This window comes from Anopheles marshallii, chromosome 2 (genome assembly GCF_943734725.1).
Source record: "Anopheles marshallii chromosome 2, idAnoMarsDA_429_01, whole genome shotgun sequence".
NCBI classification, from domain to species: domain Eukaryota; kingdom Metazoa; phylum Arthropoda; class Insecta; order Diptera; family Culicidae; genus Anopheles; species Anopheles marshallii.
Window position 1 is genome coordinate 65632539 of NC_071326.1, and position 25126 is coordinate 65657664.

General features: G+C 44.0%; 2 protein-coding genes across 2 annotated transcripts; one reads left to right on the plus strand and one right to left on the minus strand.

Annotated features, from left to right (window-relative positions):
* Window positions 1-3839: 3839 nt before the first annotated feature.
* Window positions 3840-13652, plus strand: LOC128708681 (uncharacterized). The gene is made up of 3 exons (XM_053803661.1): window positions 3840-3997; window positions 4092-4531; window positions 13501-13652. The coding sequence occupies exons 1-3, from the start codon at window positions 3840-3842 to the stop codon at window positions 13650-13652; spliced, it is 750 nt and encodes a 249-aa protein (XP_053659636.1).
* A 3357-nt stretch (window positions 13653-17009) lies between these two features.
* On the minus strand, window positions 17010-21423 carry LOC128710310 (transient-receptor-potential-like protein). Its single transcript, XM_053805361.1, has 7 exons — window positions 20995-21423; window positions 20778-20920; window positions 20108-20715; window positions 19335-20001; window positions 18909-19272; window positions 18618-18840; window positions 17010-18550 (listed from the first exon to the last, which is right to left on the minus strand). Exons 1-7 carry the CDS (start codon window positions 21421-21423, stop codon window positions 17010-17012), a joined length of 3975 nt encoding a protein of 1324 aa, XP_053661336.1.
* Between the last annotated feature and the right edge of the window lie 3703 nt (window positions 21424-25126).

Below are 25126 nucleotides of genomic sequence, written 5' to 3' on the forward strand. Positions count from 1 at the left end.
AAACAGCGACAACCCAAAACAAACAGATCAGGATAATATTCGCAAATTATCACATCATCTTGAACTCTCTCCCCTTGGCTGTCCTTCAAGATGTCGAACCCGGAGCCTGCACCGTCCGGATGCCAAACTCCATCCAACAAGATTAATTATCTTCCTATCGTCTGTGCAGCATCTACTGCAACCATCAATACAACCGATCGGCTCGGGATCATCGAACGAGGATACTTTCCGTAAGAAATTCGTACCAATTACCAACGGCTCTAGCTCCCTGTTGGGTTTGGTCAACGGCAACCCAACTATTTTGCCCTGTCTGTCGTCGGCAGTAGTTAATTGTACAAATGGCAGCATATTTGTCTTCAGGCAAAACTGAGCCTGTGAAGTGTGACCGTGCCGATCGTCCGTACCTACTTGACGCTGTATGATCAGACTGCACCGAATCCTTCAACTATCTTCCGCTCCGTGTGCGCCGTGGAATGTATTGGTTGACTGTTGATGCAATATCGTCGAATTCCCACCACGCATCCCTTTTCCCAGGCAGCAACGGGATTCGAGATCAATGGACCCGGTCCCTGCCAATTTGTGCAAAACCCCTTCCGTAAGTGGCATCCTTTTTTTTTTACACGCGTTTTGCTACATGCTGCTGCACTGTGGAATACCATTTTACCATTAATTATATCAATTGTCGCGAAACGATTAGCAAAAGTTGGCTTTTTTTGTGTCTCTTCACGGATATTTGTGGATCGTTGTTTTTTCTTCTTGCTTGCTTTGATGATATTTTTGGTTGATCGACCTGCTCCGGTTATGGGTCTCGTCGTGTGAGGGTCTTCTCAATTACATAGCAGTGCGTGGAGTTCTGCTGGTACATGCACATCGAAACTTCATCGAAAGAGAGAGCTTCCTATTCCGGGTTCGGGGAACACATTTATCAGCTTCACCGTTTTGACAACATCTCTCGGGAATATATGATAAATTTCCTTATACTGCGTACTGTTTATGTACAAGAGAGAATCCCGGACGTTCGCGACGAAAGACATGATGTACGTCACATCATTTATCACAATCACTAACGAAACTAAGTAGGGATGACACAGCTGGCTAATGGAACCATTCTCAAAAGGGCGTATATTTGGGTATTTTTTCTTTAAACTTCAAAGAATCTCCCTAGAACTCCAACAACGTTCAACGAACCTCATGGAAAGCCGCGTATCAGGTATCAGTTTTCCAGCTTGCCCAGGCATTAAAAGCTGCTTTCCAAACCTTTCGGTTCGACGTTATGTTCTCATCATGAAGGAAGACCTGCGATGGTCTGGGTGTCATCCCCAAAATGAAGTGCCGTAATTGCGCGATCGGATGGATTGATGCCCCTTGAGGTGCCTCGCAGCAGTTGGCAAATAGGTCACTAAATGTCTGCAGTTGCAAGGCTTCGGATGAGATGGGTGAAGATACATTTCAGGACATTTTGCGAAGGTGTGTCACCGGTCGGAAGTTCCCGGTGGTCCAATTCGGTAGACAGTTGTTTGATGGCACGCGAAGACATGCTCATTACCTCATACTTAGGAGAAAAAAAAAACGCATCTTACACACGAATCGAAATACAAATAGGCAAAACAGATCAACAAGGTCAAAATGATGCGCAAAATTTAACGATTGTCCATCGTAAAACTTGCTAAAACGTGCTTCATCGCGTTCTGCCCAGTAAAATGTTGCGGCGCGTTGCGTCAGCGTAGAACCACCACGTGAGTAGGCGTCTGCGTAGGATGAAAGGAGTAGGAACAAAACTCTCCGAAAAGCAAGTTCCGTCACACATCCGTACAGGATTTAAAGCATAGTTCCCCCTTGTTTCGACCACATATGGTAAGACAGAGGTTTTTTAAAAATCTAACACCCGAAGCACGAATTAAAACGTACCGTCTGACGATCGAAGATGAACCAAGCAAACAGGTAGTGTAGAAGAAGCTTCCCAAAAAAGACGTTTGTTTTGAAATTTTAAAACGCTTAAGTGAAACAAGAAAAAAAGGTTATGCTCATGATAAGCATACGCGGGAGCAAAACCACGAGACAATCCCGGGGACAACAACGACAGCGAGAACAAACCCAAACCGACGCGAACGCGAAGAAGAAAAGCATAATTTTTAAATCTCCAGTGGCTGGGTCTCCTGTGCGTTTCCTAAAACCTCCAGCCCGAACGAGACAACAAAAAGACTACTCCACACACGAGGAAGAAAACCCGCGACTCAAGCCTTTTCTTTCGATCGATTTAAAAACCCTCCACGCAACGTGGTCATCCCAAAGACGCAATCAAAGCAAACGACGAGAAGTAGGCAGATAGCGATAGAACCCGCTAGCAATGAAGAAAGGAGAAGCAAATACATCGCCAAGGTTAGCCGGAGAAAAGAACAGAAATGGAAGAAGGAGCCTTTAATGTTGCGTGTTGAGTAAAAAAAAACCTACGGAGTGTCTTCCTCTTCTTTTCGTTATGTTCAACGCAGGGCATCACGCGTTGCGCAAGCATAATCCTCCTATCATCAAGAATTACCGAAATAAAGTATTAAAATAACATGTTCAGCCTTATACCAAATCTGCTTGTGGTTTGACATAGTTTGTTCTTAAAGATTAATTTTAAATAAATCACATTTAAGTCAATTACTATTTTATATTGTTGATTTTTAATCATAACACCAAATTACAAACCAAAACTCAATACTTTTCTTCATCGTGCTCCGAAACGTGCGTAGCGTTGTCGAAAGACGGAGCGCGTTCACACACACTACTATCAATGTTCGGTATACAAGTGTGCGTGAGATGCACGTCGCAAAGGCAAGCCAGCTTTGTTCTGACGCCCGTCAAGCGCATCGCATTTCTGTTGAAAACTTCGGCGAGTTCGGTTTGCCACGATCGAGCTCCCGCAGTTGTGTATTTCGCCTTCGGAGTGAACGACTTGAGGAAAAGCGATCTTCAGTGAGATCGTTGCGTGCAGAAAGTGATTGTGTATTCCCGTAGCTAAGCAAGTGAATTTTACGTGTGACATTTACTGTGTTCAATCGTGCTGTCTTTGAACCGACGCGCTTGAAATTGGACGAATGATTGTCGCGACTAACAAATACAAAGCGTCTGCGCTATACCTTTACACTCTGAGTGTTGAGTGCGTGATGTGAACCTAATATTGGTAAAAACGTAGTTCAACATTATTTCGATGTGAAAATAAATGTTCAAGTGAATAAATAACGTACGCATCAAATCAGCCAGTGCTAGCAAACCATAAACAGGTTGGGCCCCGTTACGAGACACATGAATATAACCTCAAATTTGAGCTGAAAATCATCGCTACACACACACATCTACTTGCGCTTGCGTGAGTCAAACCAGCGTAGCTGTGAAACACCAGCGAAAAGTACGTTAGTAGTAGTGTTCGAATCGTTCGAAAAACAAGTGTGGTTTCGCGCATGCGTGTGTGCGTGCGAGCGTGTCGAAAAACGAACCATAAAGAAAATTTTGTGTTGCAGTTGGCTGTGAAGTGCGAAAACTGTGGCGATTGAATGTTTGCAGTAATTGGAAATTATTTTGTTGGTATCACTGTGCCGCGGTATAATCAACATTGAATGAAGGGCTATAGACACAGTTTCCATACGTGCAAAGTGCAGGACGCCATCTTAATGTAGAGATTTGCAACACACAGAAAAAAAACATATCACCCTGTCGTGTGTCAGATTGACAAGTGCAAAATAACAGAGCGTGTGTATACAAACAGAAACGCAGCGTCGTTAGCAGAAGCCTTTGAAGAAGCAAAAAAACCCAAACAGGACCCACCAAAAGTGGTGGAATATTTGCTGGTGAAAACAATGGGAGCGCAGGTGTATTTCAACAAGATGGAAACGTTGTACTGTTCGGTACCACCGCCGGTAAAAATCAGCCATCGGCAGCATTCCGTGACGAAAACAAAACTAACCAGAACCAAACGGAATCTGTTCGGTGCGGTCAAATCTGATGAAGTTAAGCAGTAAGTGTCGTTTGACTGGTGGAAATAGTAACAGATCTGCAAAATATGTGATTTATTTACCAACTTTATTTTTGTTCCTGTTTAATTTTTGCAGAATTTACGTCGCACAAATGCTGCTGCAGGAAGAAGAAAAGAAGCAAAAATGGAACTTCGATTTCCGGCACGGCATTCCGCTGAATGGGAAGATGCAATGGGAGCAGGTTAACCGTGTCCCGGTGGTTCCGATTTGGAGTACCCAGGCTGCACATGTCTTAACTATCGCCAATTCCTCCGGGGTTAAACGAACGAGTAGCGTCAGCTCCGAAGATTGCGTTTCGTCGGAAGAATTGTTGGATGAGCGAGCGGAACGTGCCAACCGAGACATCGGTGTGGATGTTGATTCCCACGATGAGTCACAATCTTCAACTCCCTCGACACTGTCCCCGGTCCAAGGAGAGGACGCGGTACAAATTCTGCCCAGTCCTACCCAGCGCACCGTTTCGCCAAAGCCATCGTCGTCGAAGGGTTCGAAAATGAGGCAGCCGCAAATTACAGGTGAGTGTGATTCTGTTCGCAGGACTAACTATCCAGCTTACGGGTAAACAAAAGACATTGGTAGTAAATGGAAAGCCAAGATTTCCGAGGATGCCACAAAGAGGAACTGATTCCAACACGGTAACTTGCAGCGTTCTTGCATCGGAAGAATGATTTTTAAGCATTCTTTCAGGTCGATTGGTAAAGAGAAGCAATTAGTTGCGTCTAGCGAGGAATAGCTTTGCTTTCACGCCTTATTGATGCTTTTTAATGGTCTCATTAATTAACGCAGCACGAGTCTGTGCGAGACCTGAGATCTTTTTAATGATTGAAGGGAATGTGCATTGTTATAATTTTAAAACACAGCTTATCGTTCTATCTTACCATCCGGAAAAGAAAAATGATCCGTGTAAATAACTGCTGGCAGGAACAATATATCCTAAAATGTTTCCTTAATGCAAAGGTTACTGACATCAATCGAACCTAATACCTTCTCAAAATAGATTTTTTTTGTGAACTCCAGAAGGGAACGACACACAAAAAATGAGTCGTAACCGTTGAGAATTAAGAACCAGAAAAATACATACTTTGTTAAGTGAGGGTGCGAAGATCCCGGGCATATCCTGCGCATGGCAGGATTCTTACGATTTCTACCATCGCACGGGACAGGAAAGGGCGCGGCTCATGGAAAGCGTGAAATTTATGGTTCTTTCTACTGACCACATAAAACATCTGATCATATTAGAGATCTTCAGACGGGAAACTCTAAATTCGTTTTACTCTATCCAACGAATAACTTGAGCTTTCTTCCATTGAGTTCTCGGCTGCTTTCCCCCCTTCTTATCACACCAACTACATGCACTGGTGGAGGTGTTTTATGGTTCGTCGCTTTTACCAACGGTTTTTTTCCCCTTTTTGTTCTGTCTTTGTGACTGATCGCGAGATCGCTGTTTTACAGAACAGACATACCATATATTCCTGTGTTTTATTTTTCCCTGCTTTTCACATCTGTACGCACGTGTACAGCGTGTAGGTCTTCTCCTCGGCGAGGGGAATTGTTGAAAAAAAAAGGTTTTGTACTGGGTAAACCGAGGGCGCAGCAATTCGGTTGGGATCTATTTTCCATATTACACCCTCATTTAGCGTGGGGTATTCCTTTTCACAAGCTCCTCTGTTGCCCGGAAGGATGGAAAGATCGTTATTATTTGTACCTTTTTACCTTAAGGAACTGTGCCGGAGCATTCACGTTCAAATGCGTGACAGTTATGCTGCTCTTTGCTGCTTGTACCTCTTGTGTCTGTCTGGTGGGTATGCATTTCACGGTTAGCAGAAAAAAGAATCGTTTGTTACGATTTAATTGAGCTCGCTGTTGTTGTTTCGCTTTTTTATTTTATTTTTCGCGAACATGACTTGGCCGTAGAATCAGTCGGGGCGTTCGTGTTTCGCTGCGCACACTTGCATTTATGTGTAATTATACAATTGTCTTGTTCCAGTTTCGGGTCGCGATTTTTACGCTTGATATGCTTCTTTCGCCGGCACTTGTAAGCTCCGGTCTGTCGTTTTTGCAAGGGTGTTCTGTATAAGAGGTTGCTTGTCTAATTAACGTGCAGTTGTGTTCTTGCGAGGTTTGGAACACAAGAACATCGCAGAAAGATTATTTTCTGCATGACCTAATCCGATCATAATTGAGAGAAATTGCCGACAGAGTCCAATTTGAAAAATGTGTATGTACTCGTAACTCCTACATTCTAGTTTAATTATTTTTCTTCTTCATTTGTAGAAAAGATTCCATCAATAGCATAGGCGAGGAACAGCTGCTGTAAGCAGTATTAGTTTAGTTTTATTTGTTCCACTGTAACGTCTACGCAGCGCTCCACTTAATAATTTGTGTTTTTCTGACTTTTTTGCCTGTCGTTTAAAATGCATGTTCAGCTATTGTTAGGTTTGACCTTCTTACGTCAGGGGCTGACTCATGACCAACAGGATGGCTACGTTGTGTTATATTAACCCATACCGGATAAGGCATAGTTTTTGCTAATTGCCCTCCACGGGATTTAAGCCAAAAAAATAACGATAAAGATAGATAAAGAACCTGAAAAAAGAATAAACACTCAAAAGGGCAGACGCAAATTTGTTCCTCTTTCCGGTGCTTTCTTCTCCCTGTAAACGGGGTCACAGTCGGTCAATTTATTCGGTTTTTTTTTGTTTCCATGACCGGAAGAAAGCGTGCGCACAACACACCACGTGCACCTTTTGAACGGTTTTTAATGCCGTTGGTGCGTTCTTCTATGTTTCTCATTTTTTGGTTACGATACTGAAAAGCTTTTGGGTTATGTGGTTGACGATTTGTGTGTGTGTGTTTTTTTCCTGTTTTTCTTGCAATTACGTCTAAATTAGAGAAATATTACGGGCTATGTCCCTCTCGAAATTGATACCTGCGTAGGGTTTGGTGAAAAGAAATTCCCTATACGTACAATACACGCTTCTGCAGAAGGTCAATGGGAAGGCAAATCCTGCTGGTAAGCAGCGTTCCATTCGAATTTTGCAGCTCACGCTACAGGATTAGGTTGGGCACAGTAGGGGTCTTGACATTATTCCTGGGGTTTCTGTCATAGTGCAATTCCACCGGAAGCCGGCTTTGAATCAGCAGTAGCAGTATCAACAAAAACCGCATACATTTGGGTGCTGCACGGGATGTTTTTCTGGTTTGATTTGTTGACTCCTCCATTGAATTCGGTAACCAGTCACAGCGAGTATATTGTGCGGAAGCTTGTTGCGTATGTGGAGCTATACACATGAGAAAGGAGCTATAGAATTTCCGTCTCTATTATAATGCCTAATACATCTTTGTTTCGGCGGATTGTGGTACTTTTTTCTATATTGTTAATCGTATAAAACCGCACCAGTTAGTTGTGAATGAAATGTATAATTAAAATTCAATAAAGAAGCCATTTAATCGGCCATCGGTCTCCATATTTAATTGTTAGTTTGGGTTGTCGCAATTCAGCTGATGAAAAGATTGCATATGCCTTTTATGAGTACAAGTTCAATAAACCTCCTTTTAAACTCTTCAAAATTAAATACCAATAGTGTTGTTTGTTCACAATTTGAAATATTAATTGGTTTTAGAGTTAAATAACGGAATAATTTAACAGCAAACACATTCAAGATTTAATGAGATGTCACATCTGCTACCGAATATCCAGGTCATTCCAACGATCGTTCATGTCTTGTTGTTCTGTTCGAATAATCAAAGAGTTGTTTGTTGCATTAATGCGTCAATCGAATTGCTACCGGAATGGCTGGACACCTGGACGGACGACGGAACCTTCCCATGGAAGAAAGCCTTATTCTCGCTTCGCCCGCTGTATTCTGTTTCGTTCGATTTACAATTTATTTACGCGTGGTAGCGATATGAAATTATTACTTTTCTCGTGCGGTTGCTGTCTTTCTGCACGGTATAAAGGAGATCAGGAAAACAAATGCACGTAAGGCAACTCGGAGGGGGGAGCCACGGTGTTGGAACGATCGAAATCCGTGGTCCGGTAACGCTTGCAACCGAACTACCGAATTTCGCCATGCTGCTGCTGCTGCACCGCACGAGAAGATGCAAGCGGGTGCACTTTTTTGAAGCTTGTTTTTATGTCGATCGATAAAACCTTCCGAAAGGTGGGGAAAGACAGGAAGTGACGTTTGTTTTGTACGCCATGGAACGTGTTCTTTTTATAATTTTCTTCATCCTCGTGCCGCGGTCAGTAATAGCAAACGTGTAGCGGAGGTCATACAGTTTCCGTCGGCTGTGAAGTGTGTTTTCTTCTCGTTGATGCCGTTTGGTGCCGTTTGTTTGGCATCCCTTCCATCATCCCTTCCATCGATCACCGGGGCGGGTTCAGATGGAACGGGTTTTTGTGTGAATGCACTTTTCGCGAAAGTTTAACTGAAGGAAATTGGACTGTGTTGGTGATGGTTGTGTGTTGGTTTTTTTTTTCTTGAATCCGATCTACCGTAACCATGTTGTTTTCGTTGGTTGGATACCCTTTTTTATATTGTTCGTGGTGGTGGTGGTTGATTGTTTTATACGATTAATTCTTATTTTCCTTTTTCCCATCATGTTCTCTTCATGAAGTAGTTGTTTTTGTGTACTTATTTGGGATTGCATGGCAGACTCCTTGCAGTAATAAGCATGAAAAAAGGTGTACAATGAATAACAAAAAACCCTTCTGATGGACGGTTCAGGTGAAGTTTTGAACCCAGAATGATCATGTTGTAGAGTTCTGCCTTTACAATTGCGCTATTTGTCCAAGCTGTAAAATGGGCTTTTAAATTGAAACAAAAAGATTTTCACGACTGGTAATTATTAGCAGTTTACTTATGGAACATCCTCAAAAAGCTTTATTATGTTTCATCGTTTTTTGCTATGAAACAGACATGTAATTCATGCAACCAATACTATAATAGCTCCGTTTAATTCCCTATTTTTTTTTATTTATCTGAAGAACGACCGTGCCGTATATCTTAATTCCCTAAATTAATGTAATCAAAATTATACCATTTTGATTAAAATTTAATCATTTGATTGTTCTATTGTTAATTAAAAACGTCACAGGGGCAGATCGTACCATAAGTTTGAAAGCTTAAGCTTAAGTCAAATATTCCGGGTGTGCTTTTGTATATGTTGTATCATTTTGTACAGGATTCGTGAAGGACATAGCATTTTGACATAAAGAATGACACAAGGGATCATTTTCGCTGAACTCCAATTTGAGAAAAATCGATTAATGTGTAGAATTTCAACTTTCAATTCAATTCATTTGAAATAACATGTAAGTCTGATTATTACAATAATCCTTTCTCGGTTGTTTTCGTTAAAAAATTTTGTTTACATATTTTGCACACGGGAAACATAACCCAACCTGATTCAGTCCTGCGAGCAAAATGGTTTGTTTTGACATTTATCGATCAGCTGACCGAAGCTTTCATTAGGAAAACAAACTAATCCTTTTTCTTACGCTTAACTTTGCTTGCCATTTGTATGACGATCTGTAAGCGGATAAGCCTGGAAACGTCAAAACGCATACAAAAAAACTGGCTTCGAGTATGATTCCGGCCATAAACAGTATTACCATATCACGTACCTTCTACCTTCTCAGTGGATGTTATAACATGGCTTGTTCTTCTTTATTCGCCATACGTACTGTAGTGACCCTGTTTTTTTGTTGTATTCTTTCGCAAGCTTTCTCTTCTGCCGAGCAGATCTGTTGTGTTGTTTACATCGGGTTGATGCCAAAATTTAAAAGTACTTGCAAGATGTGCCGATCACTCGCAATGGTTATTGCGCACTGTTGTAGGGAACAGGAGTAATGGCCAGATATTGTTTCAACGGGTCAACAGGCAACGGAGGCCGATGTACCTCACCGTAGGGTAAATAATCGAAAAGCGGGATGCCAGGTGGATTCTGGTTGATTTCGTCATCTGTAGCAAGTTGGTTTTTGTTTTCTTTTTTCCACCAATACCAACACTCCCTGAAAACTAACTACCCTGAAGAGAGGAGAACCGTGTACCCAGGGCTACCTGGTCTCTTTTATCCGTTCCATTCGTACACTTCAAAGGGTCTAGTGGTGCCGATAAGGCGTCCGTCCCAACTACCCACATCTTTCTTCTTTTTTTGGCGCTTTCCTATGCTCCAGTCCCTTGAATCAACCTGCAAACAGTTACTTTACGGCAACAAGCGTAAACACGTTTCATCCTGAATAGCGGGGGGACGGACTTGAAAATATACATGTTTTGGCTTGTGCTACGCTCACTTACGGTCGCGATAGGTAATGTCTGGCACGGGGTCGGGTGTGTAGCGTCGCGAAACAACGCGTCCAACGTGGTACGCGAAACGTAGCACGTCGCTGTTTCGCTGTACGTTCGCCTCTGTCCACCATAATCAGCATCATCAAACGCGTATACTTGTGTGCATGTGTCATGTGTTGGTTGGCGTCTCATTTAATAAGCTTGAATATTAAGTAAATCTATAGGCATTTAAACTTGATAAATCAATCTATCAAAAGTTTTTTTTTTGATAAAAATGCCTAAATGCATTTGAATATCAGTCAATCAAACCAATTTGGTCCGTGATGATGGTTAGCCAAACGGTTCGTGCTACACAATCTGAGTAATGTTTCTGCGCTCTGCCCTGCCGTCTAAGCTGTGTGACCTACTACTTCTTTCTCAATCATCACGTCATGTCGAGCCGAGCTATTTTTTTGTTGTGTGTCAATGAAATGCCTTCACTACTCCACGAGCCAAAATGTGTTTGCGCGCCGGTGAACATCTGCTTCTCTTGATGGGGGCTGTTGGTCTCGTGGTTTGTTTAGCGGGTGTTAAAGTCTCGTGTCTCGATGAGACACACGCAAGCGCACACGCCTCAAGTCGCTCGGTACTAGACGGACTGGACGAAGTTATTTGCATGTCAGATGAATGTGTGTTTGTTGTGTCTCTTATCACGGTAAGGAACAAGCGCGATAACAACACTCTTTTCCTGTACAGGAAACGGTGGTGAACATAATGTGAAGAAAATAGTTTGTGGACATTTAAAACTATGGACGACGAAGAAAAACGCGCGTTTGCGTTGATCGTATTCGGGTTTAGTTGTCCTTGAAATTCCAATTCTTGATTTCCCGCGCAAACTGTCGTCGTTAGCTAGCTCACATCAGTTTGGTTTGATTGCGCAACATTATTATAATATTGCGCGTGAAACAATACTTAAACCATTAAGAGAGTTCAGATATAGCGCAGGTCTAATCGTATCCCGAAGAATGTTTTGCAACAGGCAGGTTGAAGATCAACAAGTCAAATCTAGTTCAATTTTTTCTTGAAGATTTGGAAGGTCCTCCAAAAGGAAAACAAAGAGAGCCATTCGGAAAAAAAGTTGGAAAGGAGCAGATGTGTGTGTTTTTTATTTGCTCCGTTCCACGCTCTGTTCTTTATTGCCGTGTGCTATGTAAGGGAGAGGCACACGCGTTGTCTGTTTTCGGTGTTGGACAAAAACCACACCGGTTCATGCAATTATACCGGTGTTTTGGGTTGCCCAGCGACACAGATGCGAGAAGTGGTTTCTTTTTGAGGGTTTTGGAACGAAAAATGGCACGCGTTTTCGGTGATCTTTGTCGAGCGCTGTAAAACATAGATCACCTTCTGGAAGGGCCAAATGTTAGCGTATCGTGTACCAGATGTGCTTATGGAAACTATATCTCGTAAAAGGCACAGTATTTCCGAGTTTCGTAAAAGTAGTGCATAAATTAGAATAAATTATACAACATAAAACAGTACCGGTGGGGATCATGTAGTGGTTGTGGCAAACGCGTGCTGCAAACCTTCATTCCGGTTTTCCTTTAAATCCTTTTTCGTGTTGCGCCGGCTCGGAAATGGGCGTCCGGAATGCCTCCTACAACACTGTGGTAGGGCGCACGAGGACAACAATATTCAACATGATCTTTCCCCCCACTACTGCGCATTGACGCCATCTGACCCTTTCGAACAAGCTCGAATGCGACCACGTGCTCGTTTTATCTGTGCTGTCGATCATGTGGTTTACGGGGTTTATTCGCGTACGCAAGGATAAAAACTGAGTAGTAAATGAATAAAAGATGAGAAATGCAGCGAAGCCAAACGCGCTACCGATTAATGGCAACCAGCCGGTTGACTTGTTGTCATTTGCAGTGCACTATGGAACCAGCCCGTTCCGGTAAATGCAGGACGGCGGAAACCGAATGCGGTGAATAAATTATGTGCCGTTTCGGGGTGGATATCGGATATTAAAATGCACACCAGATAAATGCATCCAAAACGGTGTTCAGGCGAGAAGAATGAAACGTTAATCGACCCTAGAGTACCCGAATCTACCATCTGTTTTCGGTGTGTGGTCAATATGGTTTCACAAACGTCCGTTGCCGCATCCAAACGCATTGTTGCGCAAATTAGTAACGGTCACTTTGAACCTCGTTAAGCAGAGAGGACGCAGGGCCTGTGTCCTGCAAGCGCAACAATCGATATTAATTCTACTTCACTTCAGAAAAGGACAAACAATTCGTCGCGGTTAGTTATGATCGGTTCTCTATGTTGAAAAGTTATCTTAAAGCTTCCAAAAGAATAGGTTTCAAATTTCTATCACCGCGATGCGAAACCAATGTTACGAAACAAATTTGTATTCTAAAGAGTTTCATAGTATCATGAAAAATAGCCAAAATTGGGTATTGTGTTTGATCCGCTCGGTTGTTCGGTTTGTTGTTTGAATAACCGCACCTAATGCTTAGACGACCGGTGTCATGTTGACCGCCTCACACATTTTTAAAATGAAAAATACGGCATTTTTTTCAGGAAAACAGTTTAAGTCATTCTGAAAAGTTCATAGCATATGAATGTTTAAATGTTCAGTATTTTATTCAGTATTGTGTATAAAAATACACAACAATAACATACAGCATTATCTTTATCTATCTTCCAGTATTGTGTTTTAATTTAATTTTGGAAATTTATATTGCTTTCTCAATCATTTTGCATAAATTAGTTATATTTTAATTTGTTAAATTATCTTTTGAGTGCTAATTCATTCTTAAAATATTGGCTGACCACTGGTTTTGGGTATGATCGCAATAAATCACCCGTCAGCAGCTTTAACGTTGTCACGTTCTTTATTGGTGAAGAATGACCGTGTCTTATCTTTTCATTTCTGGCTTGCCTTAGTATCTTCTCCCTCATGAATCACTTCAAGTGTGCTGCGTTTGCATTTTCATTTCAAACCGCCCGAAGCGTACATAGGCCGGATCACCGTTGGTGATCTTTCTAATGACCTTGTGGTTGTGGTCAGTTTTCTTTCAATAGACCCCCCCTTCTATTCCTTGTATATCATTCGATTCGGATAATTTGTGCGACCCTTAGAAAAACGTTTTAATAAGCGAAACCACCACTAACAAATTCTTCATGTTTGTTTCATTTCTTTTCAGAATATATGAAGGAACGCAAGCGTCGCCTATCGTCCAACGTTCCGGTGGAGAAAATTTCCGCCAAAAAGGTACGCATGATGTTGGCGACCCCCGAGAATGGCGTTGGTCAGCAGCAGCAGCCGGAGGAGGTTGCAACGTCATCAGCGAACTAATACACAGTGCCATCTGACGCGAGTGGAGAAGAATCAGGACCAACGAACGAATCTTTATTTCTACAAAACAGCCGCCACTTTCCCAAGACAATCGACGGAATCCGATTATCACTGCAGCGTACCCAAAGATTAAACCGTATATTATTATACAAAAGGCCTCTGTGTGCGCTACCCTTTGGTCATTGTGGTTCCGTTCAAACACTGTCCCGCCTGGCAACGGTTGAATAGTTCATGTTCAACAGCTTTTACGATTAGTACTAGTTAAGTCACAATAACTTGAACATTTCTTATATTTTTAGGCTTTTTTCAATGAGAAGTTGTATCGTACCATTATATTTGGTATGATCTCGCTTTGTATAATTCTTCTTTAACAATGGTACAGAATTTCGATGCAATCATAGCTATATATTTTTTAATCTGTTCTGCACATTTCTTCACTTACGAAACATGCTATACGCAATAACGTAAAAGGGAACCTATTTCATAAGCACACTTTATTTCTATCCGTTGGTCTATTGTTTCTTTTTTTTTTTTGAGTTGATCTATATTTATGTACATGTACATATGCCAATTTATAATTATTTTTTTATATCATCTACAATAAAGTAATAATCCTTAATTAAACCGACGGATCGTACAGGTGACCCGCAATCATCATATAAGGTTTGGTTGTAGTGCTAGCTTGTAATAACCGATAGAAGTCGCAATTGTGGATGAAGAGATTCATCCCGTTCTATCGCTTAATACAAGCTTAATACGAGCTTCCAAACGTGATACAAACGTGCTACGAGCAGTAGAACACCTTAAAACACCGCGTCTGTTAGTTGTGTACATAATTAATTTCGTCGTACCACGATTACAGCGGAAAACATTTTCCTTTGTAAAACCCTTTTTTACAAAGAAAAATTATTTTCTTGCTTCGCGATTATCATGCGTAGATATATTGTTAGATGTTCGATAAGATCTTCGACAAATGTTTGTTGGAAAAATGATCTCATCTCGTACCTAATGCTTGCGCAAGAAAATTAATGTCGTATCAATCATAAATGTTAAGCGCAAGTGTTCCTACCTTCTAAACTTTCCTAGTCTTTTCTTTTGTTTATTTTTTTTTCTTTTCATCTATGGTGAATCTATTGCGGTGGGCTATCCTGCCTTTAGAAGGTATATTGTCTAGTATAGTATCATTAAGTAATTAAAACGTCTAGTTCTAAACATTTTCGAAGCGCAAACACTCGTTACATTTAGTTCTCGTGCCAAATCGAGAGTGGATACTTGTAGAATAACTATGTAATCTGGCGCTACGCACATTTGCGATACGGTGAGCGGTTCATTTTCGTAGCATGAGTTGGCATAGAAAAGGTACGATTTGATTTGTTCCCGGTGGATGCTGTGGGTGGGATAGATCAAATAGTCCCTTTTCGTCTATCGCTTATCAACTTGCAAAAGGTAAACTATTCTGCTGGGAGTATAAATACATCGTGAACAACATTTATCGTTACCATAGACGAATAGCATACGAGAAAAGATTCCGTGGAAAATGGGCAACACACATTCTAGCAACAAAATATAAAGAAAACATAATATTTGCCAGCAAATACAGATATCAAGTAATGGAAATGATACAATAAAACAGGATTCTCTAACATATTAGTAAAAAAAACTCTCGCTCTACGCCTATTTTTCTTTATCACAGTTGGTGACTGTATGCACAACAATAATTTATACAGTAGGGTTAAGAAAAATTTTCAAAGAAAAGAATGAAATTAGGGTAATGGCGAAATGTTTAGTATTACACATCGCTAGAAGAAACAAAAAGTTAGTACATTTGCTAAAAGAAAACAGTTGTATAACATACGAATAACACACTCATGGATAAAATAATTATGCGCGCTAAACTCATTGCCACTGGCCTGATTTGTAAACACAGCCCACCCTTTTATCCTTAAATTGTTTAGTGTTTTGTGAGTATTACAGGCAGATACTTGTGTACAGAAGGAAGCACGATATAGTGCGTTTAGTGTTAGGTGCTTGTATGAATTTTGATAATAGGTTCGACTGAGAGATTTTATGTTTCTTAGGAAATGTTTCGGAAGTTTAATTTCAGAAGATATTTAAAGTTTGCAAGTACCAGTCGTCCCTTAACGATGACACTACAATGAATAATAACGACCAAAAATTGAACAAAACAGGATCAATAGCGAACATACAGCACATATATTGCGCACTTTATTCCTTTTTTTTTTTTAAATTTACATGAAGACAAAATTACAGCAAGAACCTAATAATACATAAGGATTATAAGCACATCGAAACGGTTGGATCTCTTTTTAGATATGTGCTAAGTATTGTAAAGACAAGTAAGCGATAGAGAAATATCTAAAAAAGGAGACGGTCGATGAGCGAAGTGCAAAATTATCCGATAAACAGAAAAATAACATCCACAAGAAACACACTACAAAGCACACACAAATCTGTTGCAACTTAAATAGATAAAAACAAAGTTATTATAGAACCTCATATAGAACAAAACGTATCCTGTGGACAAATCAATATATTTACCGTAACTATAGCGAAACAACTAATCAAACAGCCACACAATGAAAAATACGATATAATAGTGAACATGTTAGTCATTCACACAATAGAAAGGCAATAGTAGTAATCAGCGCACCGTTTAACCGTGGTGTTAAGTGTAAAGAAAAGCATTGGCGAAGGAACCACGATCCGTAACCAGGCAACGTGCAATATGATTGGGCACAGTGGAAAAAGGATAATTGTTTTGTTTTTCGCCCGACTGTACTCATTGTACCCTTGGTTCAGTTCAGTGGTTCTTCAGTGAAGAAAGCGGAAAAAAATCACATAAACATTTATTTGCACTCAACGATAGACGATCGAATGTAAGCGATGGGAAAAGAGATAAATAAAATCATACAACTCTATTCGAATGTGACGATGTTGGTGGATGTGTGTAAACTAGCGATGACAACTTTCTTGTTGCGGTTCAACGTCTCCAAAGGGTTAAATCCCAGCCCAAAGGCAAAGTGTTTGGTTGGCCCTTAGTTATTAAGCATGCCTTTAGTAAGTATTTTTTATTAGGTTCATTTTCATAAATTGTAATACAACAACAATAGGTTCCACAACGGAAAACGCTCCAATTTCAAACCATCAAATGTTACTTTTTTGTGTGTACGTTTAAGAAATTGTTTAGTACACTTGCTTATACCTTTTTCTTCTATTTGTTTCTATTTTAGATAAATGACCATCCCATCATCTCATGCGAGGAGAGTATCACACATTGAAGCTGCTGCCATCGGAATGCCATCTCGATGCGGACCGCCAAGTTCCATCAACTCCGTCTTACAACCATCCGCTCTTTGGCTGTCGTTTGATGGTGGTTACATCGTCCACCTTGCGGTACGGACGAAGACAGGGTGGCGAGGAAGCGGCCCGTGCCGCATCGGCCGACGCATCTCCACCACCCACAATCAAACTCTCCTTGCTGCCGCTACCGGTGGTGGAGCTTTTGCCCGCGGATGGTGCGTCCGGTTCATGGTCGGCCAGTAGTTCTGTTTTGATCAGCGGCACCAACGGAGGACTGGCAACGGTTGGAGGAGGTGAGACCACCTTCGGTGGTGGTACGGACGGGGACGGTGGACGCGGTGCAGCTGCAACCTTGTGGGATGGAAGCGGTGTTGCCGGAGTGGTGCTGAAGGTTGGAATGATGGTGACGGCGGTATCATCCTTCGAAGGTGGTGGCGGAAGCATGCCTTGACCGGGTTGTGGTTTGACTGCTACTGGACGGGCCACGGCAATGTCATCACCGGTCGCGGTTGGTACCGGTGCCGGTGCCTTACGTTTCACAACCTTTGGAGGTGAATTAACGCCCGACACTAGCGGTTCCGGATCGTCACTGTGCACCACGGACTGAACGTCCGCTGGTGGCGGTGAGGATGGAAGAGACGGTGGAGCCACACACTCTTCCTCACACTCGTTGCTGTCCTTCGAGTCGGACTGTTTCTTCACCAGCTGCGATTCGGTGCGCGTGATGTGGATAGTCGGTGGAGGCGACTGTACCGACGGTGGTGGAGGTGACTGCACGGTGCCTGATGGAGAAGACTTGCCGGGCGGTGGCGACATGATCAGCGGAGGGGGCGGTGACTTTACGTCGAGATTCGTCTTCTTCTCCGGTGCCGGTGTGCCATCCGGAGAAGGTGATTTGCTGCCGGCTATGGAAGCGAGCGGTGATTTGCTAGCGACGGATGGACCCTCCGGCCGTGACAAGCCACCAGGGGATCGCGAACGCCCGGCAACACCGAGCGTTCCTGCGGGAGATTTTAATCCGGAGTCGGCCAACGGTTTGGGGGATTTGCCCATGCGCGGGGAAGGTGTCCTACTGAGGGCGGCCTGCAGTTGCACCGTGAGCATGTTCAGTGGTGTAGCCGCACCACTCTTCTGATCGTGCAGGTTGAGGGTGTTGCCGGGCGATGCCTCACCTTCTTCGGCCAGCTGGCTCAGCAGGTGCAGCAGCGTGTTGGTCGTCTCATCGGTATACCCCTCGATACCGGGCGAAACGCTACGCGAACGTGGCAGTGGGCTGCGCTCTACCAAGCGGCGAGCTTCCGCCATTGCTTTCTGCAGCTGTTGCTGCTGTCGGAAGCTGTCCCGGTTGCGGCAACGACCGATCTGGGAGTTCATCTCTACACCGACACCGGTCATCACCTGGCCCCACTTGGCGGAGGTCGTATTGTTGGCGACCTTCTTAGCGACACGCCGGAACCGAGCCAGCGGATTGGCATCCTCCTCCTCTTCTTCCTCCTGCTCGGCAATCTCAACTGGCGCCACGTGGAAGTCCTTCATGAGACGACGCTCCCAGATCTTCATGCGTTTCGCCAAGACGGCTGTAAGAGTTAAGGAAAAGGTACTGTATTCAATGCCCGAATCGATTGCACTGATATAAAAATTCACCCTTTTCTTTACGATCAACAGCGGACACATCCATTCCGTTCTTCTCGAAGATGTCCAACAATTCGTAGCGCATGGCGGAGATCTCCGTCTTGACCTCGTTAATGTCATCCTCGGTGACCGCATCCTGTTCCATTCGGCGATGCATAGCCGACACGTAGCGCCATACAAGCGCACGCATCACGTTGGTATAGCGTTCAGCCCGTTCCTTATCTTCCTTACGACGCTGTGAGCAAATGAAACGGATCCTATTAGAAAGATCAATGAAGTGGTTATTACTCATAACAGCCTTACAATGGTCGATTCACGCTTCAGATCGCGCTTCTTCTTCTTGCCGAAGAGACGCATCAGGTGCTTCATGTTCGGGAAGATGTTGAACGGCGGCGGCAGGGTAGAGCTCTCCTCGAAGTAGCTCATCCAGAGCCGTGTACGGGCGAACTTCCATTCCGTGTCGGAGTGTTCATCGATCATGGCGTACGAGTTGGACATCATGGCGATGAGCAGGTTCAGCAGCACGATTACGTTGATCACACTGTATGAACCGAACATCAGCAGACCCCAGAACCGAGTATAGGACTTTATGCCCTGGAGTTCGAAGTTCTCCAAACCAACCATACCGAAGCTAGCCCAAAACAGGGACTGCGAGGACTCGAACAAGCTGCGACGAAAAGAATGTGCGTTATAAAAAGGAAACCCGTTCATGTTCGACGCGGGTCTTACTTTCCAAATCGTCTCCATTTCATGCAAGCGTCACCCTGATTATCCCAGTCCGGCAAACCACCCTTCAGGCTGTAGCACTTGGATTTCTCCAGATCGGCAAAGTACCACAGCAGCTGATTCAAACCGCACGCGAATGCAAACAATACGAGCGAATAGATGAAGAAAAACTTCACAATGTCGATCACCATACGACCGAGCGAGATCTGTAGCGGTCCAAGATGCGGATTGATGGAAAACAGATGGACCAGCTTAAGGGCGGAAAAGATGTTAGCTGCCGCAAACAGTCCCTCCGCTATCAGTTGCGGATCGAAGTCGTCCCAGTGCTCGCGGGCAATATATGCCGTGCTCGGGTCGGCCGATATCTGTGACGTCTGCTGGATGTAGGCGATGATGCGCAACAGTGCGACACAACAGTACAGAAAGTTACGCGAGAAGTCAATGAAGTTCCACATATTCCGAAGGTAACTGCGGATACCCTCGATAAAGATCTCCTGCGTTTCCTCCCAGATGAAACCCATCACGTAGATGACGACGAGGCACTCGAGGTACGTTGGTCCGTTGCCTCGCTGGCGGGCCAACTCCTCCTGTAGCGCTCGTTTCATACTTTCCGTACCGAAGAGGAGAACCACTTGCACTTCCGCACGTTGAGATACCAGAATTAGAAGAACTATTGGAACGGTAAGGAAAGATTGATATTGCGATGAATATCCAGTACGGTTGAAGATAACATGTGCTATTTTGCTTTGTTTTCCAGAACACCTGATAATACTTACACAGGAAGAAGAGATAAGACGATGCGTGAATCAAGAACTTCATGAACGGTTTGCGCATAAACTTGGACGTCTCGCAAGAGGGCGCAACCATGTAGAGCATACAGTAGATCGGGAACAGTACCGCGGTGCGGACGATGATGAAGATCTTCTCAGCCGCCGACTTGCGCCGAAAACCGGGCACACCCTCATACCACATGGCCGCCAACAGCTGCTGGATGTTCGGATGGGCCACAAATTTCTTCTGCTTGTAGTCGATCGCAAGCTCGAGCCGTGTCAGCTTCATATGGTCACCATCCATGTAGGGCGGCGAGTTCGGATCGTAGTTCAAAATGATCGCCAACTCCTGCGAACTGCGCGATTGGTCCAGCAGCTCCACAGCAAAGTTCTGACACTGGTGGCGCAGTTCAAGGTATTGCGATTTGCATTCCTGTTCGGCGAACGCAAGATTGCGCAACTCCCAGGACAGCTGGAACGCCGTCAGCAGCGGATCTTGAGAGCTGAGTGCAATCAGTGAAGGACTTGCCAGTGCACGGTATTCGTTAACGCGCGCCAACGAGTGTCGCAGTGAATCCTCCGACGAGCGACGGATACACTCTTCGCAACCACATCTAGATGGGCGATAATGAACGATCTTGAGGAATTCGAAACAGAGCGAGAACACACTACTTACTTTACATCATGAGGCATCGGCAGAGTGGCGCCTCGATCGAGAAGGATTTTCAAGATCTCGTAGTTGTTTTTGTGAGCTGCCAGCATTAGCGGTGTAACGTCTGGCGTGAACATTGCCGTGTTGATGTCCACACGTTGCCAACTCTGCAAAAGGAATCGTTGGTTTGAACCATCTAACCCATCTTCCAGTCGTCCATCACACCCCGGCTGATACATACGTATGGTTCACCGTCCTTATGGATTAACTCCTCGTGTTCGAGCAGTAGCTCCACAGCTTCAACGAACTCCGCGTTAATCGCGAGCAGCAGTGCGTCCTTCGTTTCGACGTTCATGATCACCAGCAGTTCAACCATCTCGAGATTTTCATTCTCGATAGCCAGCGTCAGCGCTCCTCGCCCCAACGAATCTACACAGTTGACGTTCACGTTGCGCTTCCTGTGGGCCCGTTGGAGGATCCGCTTGACGCTTGCCAAATCGCCACGTTCCACCGCGAGCAGAAACTTTTTCTCCTCCAGCGACAGTGGCACGGGCAGATTGATGTTGGTGATCATGTTAAAGGCGGCCGAACCGCCGCAACTGGACGGCACCGGGGACGGTGACTCAATCTGCACACCGACCCCGCCTGGGTCCTTCTTTTCGTTTCCCATCGTACGGTTGGGTGCTGGTATTGCAGACTAGTCGGTCAGCCGTTCAGATGCACATCGGTAAATGGTTACTGTGGGGAGTACCAAACACACTACGGGAGTGGTCAGATGAGAGCAAATGAACCAATGGAAGTGACTGGTTTGGTTTGCTCAATTCCTCCGTATGCGCTGGATGCTGAGCACTGTTGACTGTACGACCGTATGGAAATTTAGGGTGGCAACGTTTTAAACTGGCATAAATGCGAAAGAGAGATATGAGTGAGCGAAAGAGCAAATGACACGGATCAAAACTCTGGGAAAGCAGTGCTTGACCACATGTACTTTCACCGAAGCGTCACCTACATGTGGTTGTTTTGGAATGATTGCAATCGACTCGGTACTCGGCTTGCTCGGCTAGGTTATTGTTCGCGGCGCACTTTAGATGGTAAGCGAGATTATGAAATGAGTAAGTGCCACTAAAATAGAACATCGACCACAAGCCAATTAAGGACCGATCGAGCGCCATGTTTATTAGATAAAGCTATCGGAATAGCGATCAATTAGCGAGATACGCGCGTAACAAGTGTTGTAACGCACACAAATCCTGTTGTGTAAGTGAGATAATTGGTTCTCAAGATGTAGATTGCGCTTTGATGGTAATTTAGGGTTACTAAAGTTCGTAACATAATGTATTGGTAACACTACAATGTAGATGAGAAGCGTTATCACATTATAAATAATTACTTTAGAGAACTTAGTTGCCCAATAATGTAAACAATACTACATCTTAGATCCTTAACAAACATGGGATCTCGTAAGCTAAAAACTACACGGATGTTATTGTACACATGCAAAGGAAGAATATTCATGTGGAACATTACAAACACGTGATCAAGCACTTCACTTATTAGATTACACAAAGCGAAAACAAACCGTCGATTCTACAATGCTTCACGTGAGGCCAAGCCTACCAAAACTAACCAAGAATTCACACCTGTTCTTTTGAAATCTTCTCCAGCACCGGGTTCACACAAGTGTGTTAGCTAGCAGGTCCCGAGCTAGCGAGATAGAAATGACTCCGAATTTTCCGTCCGACACAACCGCGTAGCACCAGAAATTTGGCCACAACGAACAAACGAGAGGAAAAATGGGGTGAAATAGCGCGGAAAACAAAAACAAAACCACAATAGGGTGTGGGTGCACCGAACTACCAAACTACTCTGTGCTCACGGTGTGACAGACAGAAGCCATCAAAAAGGTCGGCCAACGTTGTCCGGCGTTTTATAGATTTGGCTGTTGCGCAAAAAAAAACCGACCCGCTCGCTCCAGCGTGCCAGGTTGCCTGGGTTGGAAGTGGTGGGTTTTAATCCTGTTAGTAGCTGTTAGGTACCGAGGGTAGGTCACCATGCATTCCATATGCATGGGTGTAATGTTCTTTGATTCTCGCTAGCACTACCAGTTTTTTGCACCGTTGCTTTCCTTTGCTTGCAAATATTATTCTTTACCTTAAGCGTACTGTTACGGGTAGTAAACTAGAGAGTCAAAATAAGATCGATGGCTGCATAAGCGGCTTGTTCTGTTACAATGTGTGTGCTTCGCAAACGCCTGTAAACGACCAGGCGCCTCCGTGTATTCCGCACTAGTGTCAGAGGGCAGAGGGACGAGAGCCAAAACGGGCAGGTGGTTTGGCAAAACACGGCAAACGGAATGTGTAATACCCAGACAAGGGGAGCCCACCGGTGACAGGACGGAACAGGTTACTTAAGGTGCAATAGGGAAACCAAGCGGCTGTGCGGTGTGCCAGAAATAAAACCCGCTAAGGTTCAAGATCGATAGCGATGGCAGAGCGGACGCAACATTCCTGCGAACGTTCATTTCCGTTCCGTTGTGTACCGCTCGCCCCGTGCCGTGTGATGTCCGCGTGTCCTTCGGGGTTTGATTCATTAGTGGATATTTTTCTAACAGCGGCAACTCACTGCTTTGGCGAGAGATCTGAAAAGGAGAGCCAATGTGGCGTGGAAAACTCTGCCAACTTCTTCTTGGTATCTCGAGAGTGACCGATTGAATGTGTGTGTGTGTGTTGGTACAACACATCCCATTCAACACAAAACGCTTGTTCTTGATCGTGTAACATGTAGCGTGTTGACAGCTAATACGAACTGTCAAATTCACACATACGGGATAACGGGGATAATGTATTACAAGCGCACGTGTAAAACACCGACATGCATGAGTGTCTGATGCTGCAATCCAACAGCTCTCTCTCTCTCTCGCTCTCTCCGGTTTGCAACCAGCAAAAGTCACTCACGCTCCCGTATCCGCCAGCTGAAGGTGGTAACCGATCCGCAGGCGCAAAACGTACTGCGCAACTCGTACGCACGCCAGCAGCGGTTCAATTTCGCACCTTTGCAGAAGCCATTTTTCGGAACCGGGCTCAAGAACGGTGAGCGATTCTCAGTGCTGCTCTCGGTGCGATACGACGTGGCGAGCAAAACGCAGCTCGGCTAGGCGGACGCGCTTGATCGAGGAAAAAAACCGGACCAAAATCTAGCAAGAGGAAAAATATAGTTCATAATTCGCCTGCTTTAGCAAACAAAAAGAAACAAGGTGATCAGTTCCGTGCATCGATTGTCTGGTGGAAAAGTCGAGACACGGAAGGAATTTTTCGAATCTTGGGAGCAGTTTTTTTGGTTCAATTGCACGTGTACAAAAACAAGAAAAGCAAACGCGCCAAAGAAAAGAATTCTGTGCAGGAGTGGATTTAGTACAAACACCCAGCTAGAAGCGAAACAAATAATCCAGCACCTAACGTTCTAGAGTGATTCTCGTGCAAGCGAGTCGTACGTGGTTGGCCCTTTCCAAAGTGACGCGTGTGAGTGAATCGTGTGCATAAAGCGTAAGGGAAGAACCGTATCATTGGCCGTCGGGTTCGTGTATTTCGGTCCTGTCTTTTACTTCGTAAAAAGAAAACATCGAGTCAAGTGCGTTTTAGTACTGCGCTACAAAAAGTGAAAGAAAAGGGAGCGAAAACATCGTGCAAAAAACGAACAATCGTAATCCCGGCAGCCAAGGAACGTAGGAACGTAGAACGTTTCTCCCGCGAAGCAGTGAAGGTGAGGTGAAGCAACAACAAAAACCTCCACCGTTTCGGTGCCAACAACAAGTGGCCATTACCGAGGGTTGTCATCGAATGTGAATTGAATTTCGGTTGTTTTGAACCTGACACTCGATCGGTGCTGATATACCGTACCAGTGTGAGTGCGCCACTCTATTCGCACACGGAAGACAATCGATGACAGCTACCTGTTGGAGGTGGAAGAGTTAGTGTAGCTTTACACTGTTCTAAAGGTGAGATACCTGTAATGGCTTTGTAGAGGAATTTTAGTACAATGTATAGTAGTCACAGTAGCTTCAACTAGTAGCTATGGTAGTACGTCAAACTGATCTGAGTGGTGTCTGGATGTAAATTTGAATAGGATCTCTGGAAAATAGAGAGTTCCTGATGAGATGTTGATCTGTAGAAATCGAGATAAAGTTCGAACCTGCTGTCAATTACTTATCGCTATCGATACTATAAAGAGACCTGATGACTGAAATAAGTCGAAGTGTGACAGAACAATGTATCTAATACGGTAACTATTCGCATACGAAAGACGATTGATGACAGCTTGGAGGTGGAAGAGTTACGGAAGAAATATTCAGTTCTAAAGCGGAGGTACTTTTAATG